Source organism: Oncorhynchus mykiss, chromosome 28 (assembly GCF_057628025.1).
Source record: "Oncorhynchus mykiss isolate SJ-2025 chromosome 28, ASM5762802v1, whole genome shotgun sequence".
In the NCBI taxonomy this organism is placed as follows: Eukaryota; Metazoa; Chordata; class Actinopteri; order Salmoniformes; family Salmonidae; genus Oncorhynchus; species Oncorhynchus mykiss.
Genome location: NC_143049.1, coordinates 29,351,585 through 29,369,411, shown reverse-complemented (window position 1 = coordinate 29,369,411; position 17,827 = coordinate 29,351,585). Strand labels below are relative to the sequence as shown.

Genomic DNA, 17,827 nt, shown 5'->3' with positions numbered 1-17,827 from the left:
TCCACACTGCCCTTTCCCACCTGGACAAAAGTAACACCTATGTGAGAATGATATTCAGTGACTACAGCTCAGCGTTCAACAACATAGTGCCTTCAAAGCTCATCGATAAGCTAAGGACCCTGGGACTAAACATATCCCTCTGCAACTTGATCCTGGACTTCCTGACGGGCCGCCCCCAGGTGGTAAGGATAGGTAACAACGCATCCGCCACACTGATCCTCAACACAGGGGCCCCTCAGGGGTGCGTGCTCAGTACCCTCCTGTACTCCCTGTTCACTCTTGACTGCACGGCCAGGAACGACTGCAACACCATAATTAAGTTTGCCGATGACACAACAGTGGTAGGCCTGATCACCGACAACGACGAGACAGCCTATAGGGATGAGGTCACAGACCTGTCCGTGTGGTGCCAAAATTCAGGGGGTCGGGGGGGGGGGGGGGGGGGGGGGGCTAGCCCAGGAGCCATACAAGCTAGAACCGCCACTGTTACTACAGATACCTTGTAACTGGAGATTCCTTCAAAACGATTGTCTAGAGTTACCGTGTAGGGCACTGCAAGGTTGGGTGACCTGGGACATCTGGGACTGCCTCCTGGGGGAATTCAGGCCTGTGAAGGTTACCTGTCAAAGACTTCAGCAACCCTAGTCACATACTGTTCTCTCTGTTCTCTTGGTACCGGAGCACCAAGTCTAGGTCCAAGAGGCTTCTTAACAGCTTCTACCCCCAAGCCATAAGACTCCTGAATACCTGATTAAATGGCTACCCATACTATTTGCATTGCCCCCCTTCCTTTTACACCGCTGCTACTCTCTGTTGTTATCATCTATGCATAGTCACTTTAATAACTCTACCTACATGTACATATTACCTCAACTAACCGGTGCCCCCGCACATTGACTCTGTACCGGTACCCCCCTGTATATAGTCTCGCTATTGTTATTTTACTGATGCTCTTTAATTACTTGGTACTTTTATTTCTTACTCTTATCCGTATTTTTTTTTACTGCATTGTTGGTTAGGTAAGTAAGTAATAATTTCACTGTAAGGTCTGCACCTGTTGTATTCGGTGCATGTGACTAATACAATTTGATTTGATTTGATACCTGTGTCCTGCATGCATTAACTTCATGAGGATGGAAACGAGGACCAGGAGGGGATCTGCAGCTCGACGCCGTGTGCCAGAGGAGAAGTCTGCTGCACAGCAGGATGTTTCAAGGATGGGGTCCAACAACGCAGCAAGATAGGCAATCCGTGTACGGGAGATCTTCACCTCCTACTTCTTCGAAGATAATGCTGTTCCCTGGCAACACCATAGACTACACTATACACAACCAAAGGCTCTTTTAAGAGCCATCCATATTGCAATAAGAGTATTCTTCCATTTCAACTGCAGTTATTCAATTTCCAGTTTCTCTCCCTTTGATTTCTACTTCTCAGGTGAGGGTGTTGTGTAGGTAAGGGTGTGATGTCTGTACAAAAACAAAACAGGCTATTTTAAGTCACCCATATTGAAACAATGTAGAACAATTAGACACCCTATAACCCACACCTACACACTCATGTATCAATCTGATTGATGGATTGTGTTGTGCAATAAGCAGGCTCAGGTGTATAACTGTGGCTCCTTCCACCTTCAAAGAACGGCAAGAGTGCTAACCATGGAGAATAGTAAGACACTTCATTATTTCTATAACTACGCTATATTGCTTGTCCTTGTGTCTGCTCATGTTTTTCAGCATAAAGTACTCTGCAGCCAATTAGTGTGGACACCAGGTGAGGCCACACACACATATTCCTGTTGAACATTGTCTCTTTACTACCTCATTTTCTCAATAACAGTCTCTATCCTTCACTTTATCTCTCTCTCCCCTTCTCCCTAAATCCTTTAGGTTATATCAGCTGTGTCGGTGAACCCCTCCCCCATTTGAACTGGCTACATAGAGGGCACAACATGATCAGAGGTGAGAGGTCACTTGGTCGAGTCAACAGGAAGTATTATTAAAGAGATGTTTTACATAGAAATACAGATAGAGATGTTGTAGTCTCAGAGTTAATGATCCAAGGTCAGTTTTGCACTTCACCTCCTGATTATTATGATGACTGCCCGTGTTAGAATACAAAAAACACAAGGCTAAATCATGCTCTCTCTCTTTCTCCATCTGTCTCTCAACTGCAGGTATGTTTTGATGTGAGAGAGGATCCCAACCACCGACCAGCTATAGCTAGGGGATATCTCTAGTCTTTATTTGATTTTTTTTGGGGGGGGGGTATATGTTTTTGTAACTTTTTCTATACGATTGAGGTCAGGGTTTGTGATGGCCACTCCAATACCTTGACTTTGTTGTCCTTAAGCCATTTTTCCACAGCTTTGGAAGTATGCTTGGGGTCATTGACCATTTGGAAGACCCATTTGCGACCAAGCTTTAACTTCATGACTGATGTCTTGAGATGTTGCTTCAATAAATCCACATAATTTTCCTCACAAGGTCCATCTTCACAAGGTCCTTTGCTGTTGTTCTGGGATTGATTTGCACTTTTCGCACCAAAGTACGTTAATGTCTAGGAGACAGAACGCGTCTCCTTCCTGAGCGGTATGACGGCTGCATGGTCCCATTGTGTTTATACTTGCGTACTATTGTTTGTACAGACGAACGTGGTACCTTCAGGCATTTGGAAATTGCTCCCAAGGATGAACCAGACTTGTGGAGGTCTACAATTATTTTTCTGAGGTCTTGGCTGATTTCTTTTGATTTTCCCATGATGTCAAGCAAAGAGGCACTGAGTTTGAAGGTTGGCCTCGAAATACATCCACAGGTACACCTCCAATTGACTCAAATAATGTCAATTAGTCTGTCAGACGCTTCTAAAACCATGACATAATTTTCTGGAATATTCCAAGCTGTTTAAAGGCACAGTCAACTTAGTGTATGTAAACTTCTGACCCACTGGAATTGTGAATTATAAGTGAAATAATCTGTCTGAGAACAATTGTTGGAAAAAATTACTTGTGTCATGCACAAAGTAGATGTCCTAACCGACTTGTCAAAACTATAGTTTGTTAACAAGACATTTGTGGAGTGGTTGAAAAATGAGTTTTAATGACTCCAACGTAAGTGTATGTAAACTTCCGACTTCAACTGTAAGTTTCATCACTAAAGTCATGTTCACTGGATATGTTGCTGAACAATTCAACCATTTTGTTAGTGTCATTGATATATGGAAATTCACATACAAATATTCAGTTCATAAGCATTGACTGTAATACCTCTAGGGTCCTGTGGTGAAAGACTGCAGTGCAAGGTATTGGTCAATATCTGTTTCAGTATTATATGTTGGATAAAGGAATAAAGACAGACACCAAATTTCAAGTTCAATAGCCTTGTTCATGCATTGTACAAATCCCTACACTCGGAGTCCGGGGAACAGTCCAGCTAGTCGATTACCTATCAACTAGACTCCGTAACATCATCCTTTTCAATAGAAAGTGCAAACGGCATAACGGCATAACATTAAGTTCTTAACAGTCAAGTCATAACAATTGAAAAAGCATTACATTTTCTTTTTACTTCAGTTGTCATCTTCCTCTTTTTTAAATATTTTTTTTATAAACAGAGGACAAGTTAAAACTTCTTTTGGCTGAGATCCCGCTAACGGGATCGATATGACAACAGCCAGTGAAAGTGCAGGGCGCCAAATTCAAAACAACAGAAATCTCATAATTAAAATTCCTCAGACATACAAGTACTTTACACCATTTTAAAGATACACTTCTTGTTAATCCCACCACAGTGTCCGATTTCAAATAGGCTTTACGGCAACAGCACCACAAACGATTATGTTAGGTCAGAGCCAAGTCACAGAAAAACACAGCCATTTTTCCAGCCAAAGAGAAGAGTCACAAAAATCAGAAATAGAGATATAATTCATCACTAACCTTTGATGATCTTCATCAGATGACACTCATAGGACTTCATGTTACACAATACATGTATATTTTGTTCGATAAAGTTCATATTTATATAAACAAATCTCAGTATACATTGGCGCATTATGTTCAGTAGTTCCAAAAACATCCGGTGATTTTGCAGAGAGCCACATCAATTTACAGAAATACTCATTATAAATGTTGATGAAAATACAAGGGTTATACATGGAACTTTAAATACACTTCTCATTAATGCAACCCCTGTGTCAGATTTCAAAAAAGCTTTACGGAAAAAGCAAACCATGCAATAATCTGAGTACGGCGCTCAGATACCAAACAAGCCAAACATATACAGTGCCTTGCGAAACTATTCGGCCCCCTTGAACTTTGCGACCTTTTGCCACATTTCAGGCTTCAAACATAAAAATATAAAACTGTATTTTTTTGTGAAGAATCAACAACAAGTGGGACACAATCATGAAGTGGAACGACATTTATTGGATATTTCAAACTTTTTTAACAAATCAAAAACTGAAAAATTTGGGCGGGTTTTCACAATCTCAACCTCCAGCTTGTGTTTGCGTCCCTGAATAACACATTCGGTCTCAAAGATGCCCATAGAGCTCATTAGCTCTCCTGAGTAGAGCTTTAGTTTAGTATCGCTGGGCAATAGTTGTGTGTCAGGTGCCAGATTGATTTTGTCTTTGTAGCTCATTACGTTGCATGTAGCACTGGAATCCAGTTGACATTGTTGTTGCTTGTTGTGTAATCGTAGTGTCACAAACCATTTCTTCCCTCTTGAGTGTATAGCCCCAATGGATTCATGCATGTAAATGTCACTTTCACTGTTCTGCTCTGAACATTGAGTGACATCATCAACACAGTGAATCTTGCCCTCACTCACCCTTCTTTTGCTTTTGAGACACACAAAGTGATTATTAGTTCCACAAGCTCTGCATGGTGTTCCGTAGGCAGGGCAGTGCTCTTTGCCACGGTTGTGTGTATTCCCAAAGTATTTACATGCTATGGGGCTCTCTGTGTTCACCGTTCGTGGTGTATTACTCTGCCTCGATTGGTTTTGTCTGAATGTCTGACTGGCAACAGCGTGAACAGTATCAACGTCGGAGCATGGGTTTTCGATTTCCATTGCTCTCATTCTCATGTCAGTGACTTCAGCAGTGCGGCACATTTCGATGGCAGTTACTAATGTTAAGCTTCTCTCTCTCAGTAGACGCCGGCGCGTATCCTCATTTGCAATTCCCAGTACTATTTTGTCATGAATCAATTCATCTTTCAATCCCCCGTATTCACAAGTGGCGCATTTTTCTCTCAAACGGGTTACAAAGTTGTGTACGGACTCACCCTCTTCCTGTTTGCAGCTTCAGAAAACGAACCACTCGTAAATGACGTTTCTGGCGGGTTTGAAGTTCTTTAATCAGCTGTGCTAACATAATTGCAAAAGGGTTTTCTCATGATCAATTAGCCTTTTAAAGTTATAAACTTGCCAACAAGCCATTGGAACACAGGAGTGATGGTTGCTGATAATGTGCCTCTGTACGCATATTTTTTTTTTTTACCTTTATTTAACCAGGCAAGTCAGTTAAGAACAAATTCTTATTTTCAATGACGGCCTGGGAACAGTGGGTTAACTGCCTGTTCAGGGGCAGAACGACAGATTTGTACCTTGTCAGCTCAGGGGTTTGAACTCGCAACCTTCCGGTTACTAGTCCAACGCTCTAACCACTAGGCTACCCTGCCGCCCCATATATGTAGATATTCCATTAAAAATCTGCCGTTTCCAGCTACAATAGTCATTTACAACATTAACAATGTGTACACTTTATTTCTGATCAATTTGATGTTATTTTAAATGGACAAGAAATGTGCTTGTCTTTAAAAAACAAGGAAACGTCGAAGTTTCATGCCTGTTTTGCATGTTATTTTAGCATTAATATCAGTATGCAAACAATGTAAAAAAAAATGTATATATATAATTCAGTTAATAAAGCCGCATACAAACAGGCAGCTCCAAAATGCAGGTGTTTCACCCTAGCTCAGTGCTTTCTGTGGTGGTGGAACAGGCCAGCAGAAAATAGGAGCATTGCACCATGATTGGCTCAGCATTGCACCGTGATCGGCTCAGTGTTAAGTCACCTTTGGGGACACTACGTCACCCGCCTTTAGTAAGGGTAGACATAAAAATTGTGAGCCCTTTTGGTGCTTCCGTAGAGTTACATAACAAGTTCCCTTCCAAGAAGGCTCAAGGTCATTGGCCACAGAAATTACGCCAAATCACGCTATATGTACAGTAGCTTTGACTGGGCTGATCATGTCAATATCTTACTTTCACAATCTTAGCTAGTAGTCATCATCATGAATCAAGTCTACTGGCAAATCATTTTTAATCCTTGTCATATGAAGAGAAATAATGAAGAGAAAATATAGATAAAACATATCAGTGCTCATCGGCCATTGGACATAAACATTATACAACAGTTTGGATATCGCAAATTCAACTGAGTGCTTTGTAATTAATCAGTGACAGTGGCTAACTGCAAGCATTGCAACTGGGAAGTCTGGAATAAACAGCTCAAACTGGGAAAATATGTTTTGAGTGGTCATTCAACTCGGAATTGTAAATCCGGCATCTTTCTTTTTGATTACAAATTTGCCCAAAAAGGACCGCCGCGCCACTTTCCTGTTCAAGCACATCATAACAATGTTGTCCAAATATGTCTTATGGTGCTTCATAAATTATGTAGGATGCCAGAGAGATATGTATACTGTCGCTAAGAAAGTAATACTAAGTGTATGTTGTGTAGTAAGCTGTTAGTAGCCCATGTGCCTCACCCTAATAATTTTGGTCTATTTTTACCAACGTGGTATCGTTCGTGTCCCGGTGTGTGCTCGTTTGCAAACTTTTTTTGTACAGCTTTGACAGTTCTACTGATAGCAGTACACTGTAAGAATGGCACATGTTCTGAATTTTGTTGCTTTACATTTCAACATTGATTTCAACATTCATTTCAACATTGTCGCTCGGTCATTAATGGCTTAATCAAAATTACGGATTGCCTCTTATCCGCCTGTCGTCCCCTTATGCCGTAGTTTGTACATCTCAACTGTCGGTAGGAACCACATTTGGTTAAGCAAGTCTGCCATATCAGCAATGTTTTTTTAAAAGGCAATAAATTAGGCTAAATTAACTGTTTTTCTGCCAGACAAGGCTCCGCTGAAAGCCAAGTGTTTAGACTGCTGTTGGGACTCTGCTGTTGGAACAGATTTATGTAGGCCCTAACAGTTTGTGGGCACCGTTTGTCACCAATGTATTGCTTAGTGTTGTGTTGTGTGGCTTTGCTGCATCCCACATTTTGTTTTGTTTGCCCCACCAAGATTGACATGTTAAAATCGCCACTGGTTTTCACACAAGAGGTTCACAGGATCAAGGTCAATGTGTAATTCAATTGTTAAATGCTTAGTATATGATTTAACAACAAACAACAGTATCATAAATGTAAGGAAAGAAAGTTAGTGTTTTAAGTCACACGATTTTTGCCAAATCTGTGAAGACTCAAAGAATGAGAAACGGTTTAAACATAGGTTTTGATTCAACTCATGAATTAAGTTGAATGTATCTACAGTATGTTCCCACTTTATATCTTAATGAATGTATTCACATGGGGGAAAAAGCAAATTATTATTAATGATTTTGTAACAGCGTCAAACAGTTGTCCACTACAAGAAATGCTCAAGGGGTACATCCCGTCCTGGACCAGCTTCCAATATGGTGACCTGGTACATTTCACACACAGGGGATCATGTTGGAACAAACTGATGAGTAGGTAAAAGTAGCCCCTAACCACTCTCATAATTGTTATGATGCAACATTGTGTAGCAGTGAATCTCAACCAAGGGGACTAGGACCCCAATATTTGGAAGTTATGGCTGGGATTTTTTTTAAACAATGGAGTTGTCTATTTTCCTTTGGTTCCAATTTATTCCCTATTATTTACAGTTCTAAAGTTTGGATTGAAAAAGTCAATATGGCTGCACAGGCAAGAAAATGTGAGTTCGCATAGGACAGCCTTCCCCTTACAGGATTTTGGGCTTCTTATGTTTTGGTTAGGCCTTCATGATTCTCCAGTGGGAAGTGGCTGCTCCTGATAAGGTCGCTGTACAGTACACTGTCCTGTAGTAGTGAACTTTGGAGTTGTGATTCTGCCGTTGTCCGCCTCAGTCGTTCTGAATCGCAGATTGTTGCGGTTACACCTTGTTGATTTAACATCTGACCTTTTGCATTGTGACAACAAGGTGACCACAGGAGTATCACTAAGTTGGTAAAGTTTGATAACCCCTGAAAAAGAGAACATAATTAGCAGTAGGGAGGTGTCTGAAAATCCAATTTCACCACTGCGACCTTCTCACTCAGTGTCTAGACTGCAAGTCTAACCACACCGAAGGGTAGACGGCGGGATTGTGTAGTTCCCTTGGGTCTAGCTAACTCTAGGTCTATGTGAAGATGAAGAATAAGACTGTCGGAAACAATGTTTCCTCTAGATAAAGACCAGGCTAAACCTTAAACCAGTCCCATAGCTGCTAATCAGAAGTGTTTGCCTTCATATTAACACAACCTCATTTTTATGTAAAGGCTTCCTAGTTAAATTACTCATCAGTAGGATGAGACCTTTAGGAAGAGAAAGGAGGAGAATGTGTTTGCTGTCTCTTCTTATTATTAGATAGTTTTGTCAAAGCAATTATTCACAGTTCTCTGTCCCTAAATTGTCTCCAATCCAGTCCTGTCTGGGCCACCACCTAAACATTAGTCACTAAGCAACCGCAAAAAAACTAAGCAAAATAAATTATTATCACACCAAGAGTGTCCATAGAGGACAAATACAGTAACTGAACCAAGATGACTGTTTAGTTTCGCTCGCTGACTGAGCTACCCTGCGTTATTTTCGGGACTGTGACAAATCCATTTGTAGGCTACTCTCTGTCTCAACTCCACATGCCTGATTGGGATGGCAAGTCTCACCATCTTATATTCAGATTTAGGTTACCCTGTCTCATTGCAAATGGTCTAGGGGAATTGTATGTATTTTGTTGTCTATTGCTGTTGTGCCGACCTGAGAAAGATTCATTTAGTAAAGATATTCAGGTGTATAGCAGTGGATCTTTACTGAAAAGGTGACATCGATTTGATGTTATGAAATAGGACTTGTTTGACTGGATATGAAAAAACAGCAGTTCATCTAGTGTGTCATTCAGTGACAACGAGGTCATCAGGTTGTTAGTACTAGGAGACAAATATTTTCCTGTTCGTCATATTCCACTAGAGGGTGCACGGACATGCCACAATATTGTTAAAATGAGGGAACTAAAACAAATCACGATTAATTAATGTTATCAAGAGGGAAATGCTCTTAGTTAACCATTTCTACAATATAAAGTGTTACTGAATATGTCTAAGATCGCCCTTCTATTAAATCTACCTGATTGTCAAGGTGATCTGAATTTGAGTAGTGTCAGCTTTTCTTGGTGAATACGACAGTAGTAAATACTAGGAAAACAAGACACCTTATCAGTCTTGATGTTACTGTAGCATACAGTATTTCATTCCCCATACACATTCAATTAATTCACAGTAAACACATTCCATATTCACTGTACAATGTTTCTGTGCTGTACTATCATCACAAGAACCTTTTGTTCTCGATGATGAGGGGAACGACATAACAGTATCAACATCTGATTTTCCTAATCCATAATCTGATATTCATCATCTACAAAAATATGTGGCTACTGTAGGATACTTCCAATCTGCTCCCTTTAAAGGGTGCCGTGTTTATTATGCAATACACCAAAAGATTAAAGAAATTCAGGGTTGCCACTGGAACAATACTTGGTTTCCTTTGAAATAATCATGAGGTTGCTGAATAAATTATGGAGCACCCACCTTGTTTAGCTGAGCCACAACTTTTAGAAAGAGGGATTGTGACAGTCACAGCACATTTGGCACATTTTAGGTTGGACTATTAGGAACCAAACTCTCATCAGATCACCATCAGAAACCCTCTCTACATCAGTGGTTACAAGGATAACACTGTTAAAGATGATGACATCAACAGGATTTATGAGGACGGTGGGGAGGACAGTGGCAATAACAGTGGCAACAGAAATGCTGCTGCTGCTGAAAAAGAAGAAGAAGAAGACAGACATAAACACAAGATTGGATACACAGTTGAAGTCGGAAGTTTACAAACACTTAGGTTGTAGTCATTAAAACTTGTTTTTCAACCACTCCACAAATTATGCGTCAGATCACACTGGGCAAACGTTGCCTTATTATTCTACAGGCATCTTATTAGTGTAGGATTTGCATTCATTGAGCACTATTACAATGTTTTTCATATTATCTATCTAATGATTTTCATATTATCTCTCTAATGATTTTCATATTATCTCTCTAATGATTTTCATATTATCTCTCTAATGATTTTCAGATTATCTCTCTAATTATTTTCATATTATCTCTCTAATGATTTTCATATTATCTCTCTAATGATTTTCTTTCCATGGATGTAAAGGAAGGAAGTATGCTGTTCGGAAGGAGTAACTACAGTCACATTTAGTCTTACCATTATTTTCTGAAATCGTTCTCTTTTCAAGATACAGTATCTGTAGTTATCTAGCTAGTAATCAAGTGCTTGAGCTTGAGGTTACATAGCAAACCATAGCAAACCAAAAGTGGTTCTGTCAACATTCCCAGAACATTCATTGGGTTGCCCCGAAACGTCTAATTACACAAAAACTGTCCAGTTGTGCTGATTCGACTGATGTTGCAAGAACATTCCCAGAACACATGTTGTTATTGCATTACCTGGAAACCTAATAAGAACCTCAGGGGAATGTTCTGTGGTGGTTGTTAAAGATGTTGTGCACAACATTTTAGTGAATTTTAGGAGAACATTTCAAGAATTTTTGTATTATCTGAAAATAAAAAAAACATTTGATCATGTTATCATCCTAATGTTAGACTCCAGATGACCAGGTGTGTGTGTGTGTGTGTGTGTGTGTGTGTGTGTGTGTGTGTGTGTGTGTGTGTGTGTGTGTGTGTGTGTGTGTGTGTGTGAAGGACATTCTCCATTCAATTTATTTTGGCTGACAGGATAATTTATCTAAGTCAAAGAACTCATGGCCTGAAATGCACAGTATAGTAGATCATCAACATCAGGACCTTTGGTCTAGCAAAACACTAACAAACACACATTCACATACACATTCACACACACACACACACACACACTTGTAGATTACCTAGAGCATATCATAGCCTATTAACATCTGAAGAGCATGAGTCATTGGTGAGGATTTGGCTGCTACTGACCTGTATACTTTTATGATATGCATAAAACATCAAACTGATGTCAAACAATATGTTTTTTTTTTTTTCAAGAATTGTGTTTTTAACCCGTAGCCTATTATTTAGCTCACACATTAACGTTAACACGTGTTTGGGACTACAATAAACGCAATATTGGCTCATGGTTGGCGCGCGCTGTCCCTCATCATCGCTCGAGGCGGGAGGAGGGCTGCACGCCACGCATATCTCTCGCGCCATCGAGTCCATTCCATTCCACGCGTGCATTTTCTAACCCCCTCCCCTCACTTTTGCGCGGAGCTATTGAGTGGGGTCATGACTGAAAACTCGCCCGTTCACTCAACACAATGTTTTATGGATTATCTTCCCTTGTAGTAACGAGAGATAGATGTGGAAGGAACGCGGAGCGAGACGGAGCACTGCCCGGGTTACAGCAGTAGCCTAAAAACCGGGCGACTGGGGGGTTCCATTCAACCGGGCTTTTCTAATGCCCGTCGTTTTCGTGGGGCTCGGTTCGCTTCACCTCTGTGATCATGCTTTACTTCCAGCTGGTGATCATGGCAGGGACTGTCATGTTGGCTTACTACTTTGAGTACACCGACACTTTCAACGTGCACGTCCAAGGGTTTTTCTGCTATGACAATGCATACACGAAGCCCTACCTTGGACCAGAGGCGTCCAGCGCTGTTCCTCCTGCCATACTCTATGCAGTGGTCTGCGGAGTGCCGTCGCTTCTGGTGAGTTTTGGGAAATGGACAAATGTATGGATAAGTAAGGCATAAGTTAATGGACACACCGATTGTATAGAGATGAACAACACAAATGTCAAACTTTAGGTTACAGCAGTTGCACAGCTATCCCTTTGGAAAGAGGCACTCTAACCTCAATGAGGTTACCTGGTCAATTTTTGTTTTTGCTACGTTGGTAAATAATCGATGGAGATTGGTTGTGCCAGCCATATATTATTGATAAGCCATTCAATATTTCCCTTGCTTTTACACGTCTGATACTGTGGAGCAGTCACTACTGCATCCCTTTGACAGTCCCCATGGATGTATTCAGGTGTTTCATAATTTTGTAATTAATAAATAGATGTCTTTCTTCAAGCTGCTGATGCCTGACAATGGCGAACTCACCATGCAGCCAAATAGAACCACGAGGTATAATGTCACGTTTAACGTAGTCTTACAGGTGCTGGACTCTACTTGTATGGGGTTAGGCTTAAACAACAGCTAGATAGATGCATTGGGTTACAAGAAAACATAACAATTTGTGATTATTAATGGAATTATTTTCCATTATGGGTACTTCCATTTGCCAAACCTACTTAGTTTATTTGTGCAAAACAGCCAAAACCTGTCTGTGAATTGTTATTAATACTTCTCTCTTCTCGGCTGTCAAGGTATGGTCCATTTGTCGAGATGTCGTCATCTTTAGTGGTCCTCAGAGGCTGTTAGTCTGCAGTGATGTTACAGCAAAATGCATTCATTCAAATGTATTCATTCATTGTATTCCTGCTACCATTTTTAACTTCTGACATGGGAAATCATTAACAATAAGAACACGCCTCAGGCTGCAACATGTTTCTCAAGGAGTCTGTATGGGTGGGTGTATCTGTGTGCTTGTGTGTCCTCCTAGACTAAACAGCCTACACTCTTAGAAAAAAAGGTTCCAAAGGGGTTCCTCGACTGTCTCCATAGGAGAACCCTTTTGGGTTCCATGTAGAATCCTCTTTGGGAATTGTTCTATATTGAACCCAAAAGCATTCTACCTGGAACCAAAAAGGTTCTACTTGGAAACAAAAAGAGTTCTTCAAAGGGTTCTCCTATGGGGACAGCCAAAGAACCATTTTAGGTTCTAGATGGCACCTTTTTTTCTAAGAGTGTATAATAAAAATGTAGTAACAGAACTCTGAATTTATGATCGACTGAGTCAGGGCAGGCCTCGCCTCCCCCATCCCAAACTGAGTAAGTAACCGCTGCTATCCAACCTTCTCATTGCCATCCATTTCCCCAGAGTTGTTACCTTTGAGACTGGAGGTAAGATAGTGAGAGAAAAAATTCTAGCAATACCAACGTAGGACAAGTTTTTATTGCAGATAGATAGGGAACAGCTAGGAGGATCATTCAAAAATACATTTTACTCAGCTGCTCTAAGCTGCTCTAGAGAGCTAGATTAAAAAGCCTGACTTGACACCTCAGTGTAGTATTGCAGATGTTGACTAGCTAGTGAGAGCTAGCCATGCTTGTTCAGTGACCTCACCTTTGTTTTGAGACCTGAAGTACTGCCATGGTTTAGTAGGCTACCACGTGTCAGTAGCGGGGTTTTACGGGGTTTTACGTATTGTGGGTTTTACGTATTGTTGGGAATGCAAATCCTTTTCAACCATGCGCCCAAAGGCGTATAGGTCTGAGGACCTTTGAGTTGAGTACAGAAATCCTTGGCTCTGTCAGTTCCTGGGCTGTACAGGGATGGATTCCATTTTATCCTTAGATGGGGTAAATATCTTACACAGTCCAACCCCCAAATCCTAGGAAGATTAGAATCAGAAACATCCACTGAAGTCTCTCACCGGCTTAGCCTTGCCCTAGAGTTCGCTGGACCTCCCTTATGGCCCTATATCATGTTGAGGGGGAATTTGTGATGAGCGAGATATTGACGGACCCAGCTATCAATAAAAGAGTAGCAGCAGAAGCATCACCATCGAGACACACGCGTGCGCGTTTGCACGAACGCACATACACACACACACACACACACACACACACACACACACACACACACACACACACACACACACACACACACACACACACACACACACACAAGACAATTGAAACACTGACTTCTCAAGCTAAATCAAAGAAGGTGGCACAGTTTTCCGCTGTGCTGTCTTTAAATCAAATCAAAATGTATTTGCCGCATGCACAGGATACAGCAGGTGTAAACAGTACAGTGAAATGCTTACTTGCAAGCTCTTCCTCAACAATGCAGTATTCCTTGTGGAATTGACAAGAGAGCAGGAACAGACTGGCACCCAGGCTAGGATGAGCTAGCTTTATACAGTATCTATGTTGTCAAGATTAGGGATGTTGTGGTGACTGTATTACCGCCAAACCAGCGGTCACCAGTTATGACCCTTTAGTCACGGTAATTAGGCTTCTCCAAGCTCTGATGCTGGTCATTAGTAGCCTACCAAACTTTCTAACTGCCTGGTAATCAGCACTCTATTGTCCCTCTAATCACTCTGACATCAATGCAAATGTAATCGGAAATCTAATCAAACACTTCATGAGAGCCCATGAGCTCATGTTGCGCAACATTTCTATAGGCTATGCAGTTGCGTGAGAAAACAGAGTGACGGCCTTTACTAAAAACAGGAGGATCCCATCAGCTTTCTATAGGCTAGGCATATTATATGTATTTCTCAACTTTCCTAATATTAAGCAAATGTATTATATTTACAACTGGAGTATAGCCTACCTGGCTGACATGAAAAGGAACCACGTGAAAAACGTTCTCCATCCTCTATTTAAGTGCATAGATGACATGTATTTTTTCCCACTGCCCTTGTTTTGAGACAGGTGCATCATAATGGTCCATTCTAAGTCAAAACAAATTTCACACTTATTATTTTGTATATGTAAAGACAAGATTAAATCAAGAATAGTCTGATGGGTGACAATATTAGCCTATCACTTGGGAATTATATATAATCACTTGTGATTGATGCCCAGCATAAGAAACAATGCCTTTTTTGCTACTTTTTCTAATCATAGTTGCACCCCTCATGTAGCCTAGCCCATAGGCCTATATGTTTTGATACGGTTTGTATCACAACTAAAGTAGCCAAAAAACGTCTTAAAATTAAGCACATTAATCCGCTTTACAATGGGTGTAGATCCTAACTGACATACATAAGCAGTGCGTGAGTTTCAAGTTTGGAGAAGATAATTTTCACCATAAAAATGCACCTTTATAATAAAAGCATTACATGCATAATTGCATTTGCAGTCATTTTTGATAATGGTGTTTTCTGCTAATGGAACATTCGTGCTGATAGCCTACTACCAGGTGCGCATTGCTGCACTTATAATGTGAAGAAATAGCCTAATAGTTGGTCAACATTTTAAGCTAAACGTTCTCATCTGTTGCGTCAGCCACATTGCGTAAAAAATCTAGCGCATCCCACAACTGTCCCAGACTATGTTTGGAATATTTATTTCTCACACAGAATAGAATAGGTAGGCTTTTGTACTATGGGGGATAGTAGATTGACATAGGCTAGTGCTTTTGCTGTTCGTTATGTCTACTCATCTTCTTGGATGACGAAAAGTAAATGTGGACAGTTCTTCCAATATCGTCAATATGTACCTTGGAATTGGATAAGGATGTGCGCAGTTGCATCCTCGACGTATCTGTCTTCACTTGTAGCCTGTGAGAAAGACCCAATCACATGACGGAGAGCCATGTGAGAGGTGATTCTGAGTGCTTAGCACTCTGAGAAGGGCACAACGGCCACTGGCCGCAAAAGGCATGGATTTTTTAGGGTGCGTTATGGCCACACAAGGGGATGCCGCTGTGAAATGTTAGGCATTATCAAGAGCTTGTCAAATTGTGAATGAGTGACTGATGTAGTGTGTACAGCCCGCATGAAAAACAAAGCAGAGCTCCTTCCTTTCAAGAAACATTTTTCAAATCATCATTAGAGTCGCATAATGCAGTCTTTCAATGTATTAAAAATCAAAACACATAGCCCAACATTTGTAGTAGGGATGCACGATATATCGGTAAGCATGTCGGAATCGGAAGATATTAGCTAAAAATGCCAACATCGGCATTGGCCCAATGTCTAATTTAACGCCAATAAGCAAAACCGATGTCAAGCTGACGTACCTACCTATATAACGTAGGTAGATGATTAATGACGCCAGGGAAAATATAGCGCTACACGTACAACACAGCTGTGGGGATCGAGCAGTCAACAAGTTCGAGCAGTCATTTGAAAGAGTAAGAACATTTCAGCGAGACAACTAAAAGGCAAAATCCATTATCACAAAGATAATGGAATGTATTTCCCTTGACAATCAACCGTTCTCTGTCGTGGATGATGTTGGCTTTCGCCGACTGGTCGAGCACCTCGAGCCCCAGTACACACTACCAAGTAGGCGCTATTTTTCAGATGTTGTGCTACCGGAGTTACACAGTATTGTTGAAATGCACATCCATGAGCTACTTGCTATGGGCGTCACTGCTATTAGCTTCACGACTGACATATGGACCTGTGATGTCAGCCCCATGAGCATACTGAGTCTGACAACACAGTGGGTCGATTTTGTACTTAGGAAAGCTGTATTGCACGCTTAAGAATGTGCTGGTTCTCATACCGCTGCTGCCATTTCAATGGCATTTGAGAACATGTTTGAAACCTGGAGACATGAACACACTCCTAGCTCCATTTCGAACAACTGACTCGAGAAATAATCTCATCAACTGCATCTGCAGCAGACGTGATACCCTCTGTCATGGCATTGAAACACCTGCTCAACAAAACTGCCGACACAGACCATGGGGTTAACTTAAAAGTACTCTACTAGACGCTGTGAACAAGCGATTCGGTGGCATTCTCTCTGAGCCTCTTTACTGTGTCGCCACCATGCTTGATGCTAGGAACAATACCCGCTACTTCGATGCAGACAAGAAACAGGGTTTATGTGAAATGTTACAGACACAGCTGGACAAGATGGAAATGGACACAGTGACCATGCGCACCGAGGAAGAGAGGCCACGGACAGACAGAGCTGAAACTTCACTGCTTGACATGTATGATGGAATCCTGGTTGAGACTGAACAAATGAACAATGAAACAGCACAGCAAGTAAGTGAAAGAAATAGGTTTTGATTATGTTTTACTGGTAATGGGGACATACGTAAATGTCAACAAAATAACTTTTTGGTCAGTGTGTGTGTATGTGTGTGTGTGTGTGTGTGTGTGTGTGTGTGTGTGTGTGTGTGTTTCAACTATTTATCTGTACTAGAAGGCCTAAAAGGCCTCGAAACATTTTTATATTGGGTATCATTATCAGTTTTTTGGACAAGGAAAATATCAGTTATCGGTATCGGCCAAAAATGTCATATCGGTGCATCCCTAGTTTGTAGAACAACTAAAGTTACATTAATAACTCTAAATTAAGCATATAGGAGTACCTATTTCTTTATTAACTGCTCAACACAGAATAGCCGTATGTGCGCACTCCCTCATTGTTTGGAGAAAATATTATATTCAGCTTTGTTCAATTCTATTCTTCATACTATAAAATAATGCCACGGAATTCTAAGCAAATCTTGTCCGCTAAAGATTTGCTAAATGAACTAGTGTAGGCCACAGCCATTTGGCATAGCCAGGTCAGGACCTAACATGAGGACAACTCAGAGTATGCTATTCTGTTCTTCTGAAATAGACTACATTCTCTTCATATCATGCTTCTTTAGACCTGTCTAAAATAAATAATGGATTTATT

The 17,827-nt window shown here is 40.9% G+C and overlaps 1 protein-coding gene across 1 annotated transcript in view; it reads left to right on the top strand.

The window, feature by feature from the left end:
* The first annotated feature begins 11,492 nt into the window (after positions 1-11,492).
* The window catches only part of plppr5a (phospholipid phosphatase related 5a), a 43,499-nt gene continuing 37,164 nt past the window's right edge, over positions 11,493-17,827 (top strand). Inside the window, exon 1 of the mRNA XM_021589702.3 lies at positions 11,493-12,043. Coding sequence (XP_021445377.2) covers positions 11,840-12,043 — 204 coding nt within the window. The 5' untranslated portion in view covers positions 11,493-11,839. The remainder of the gene's footprint in view (positions 12,044-17,827) is intronic.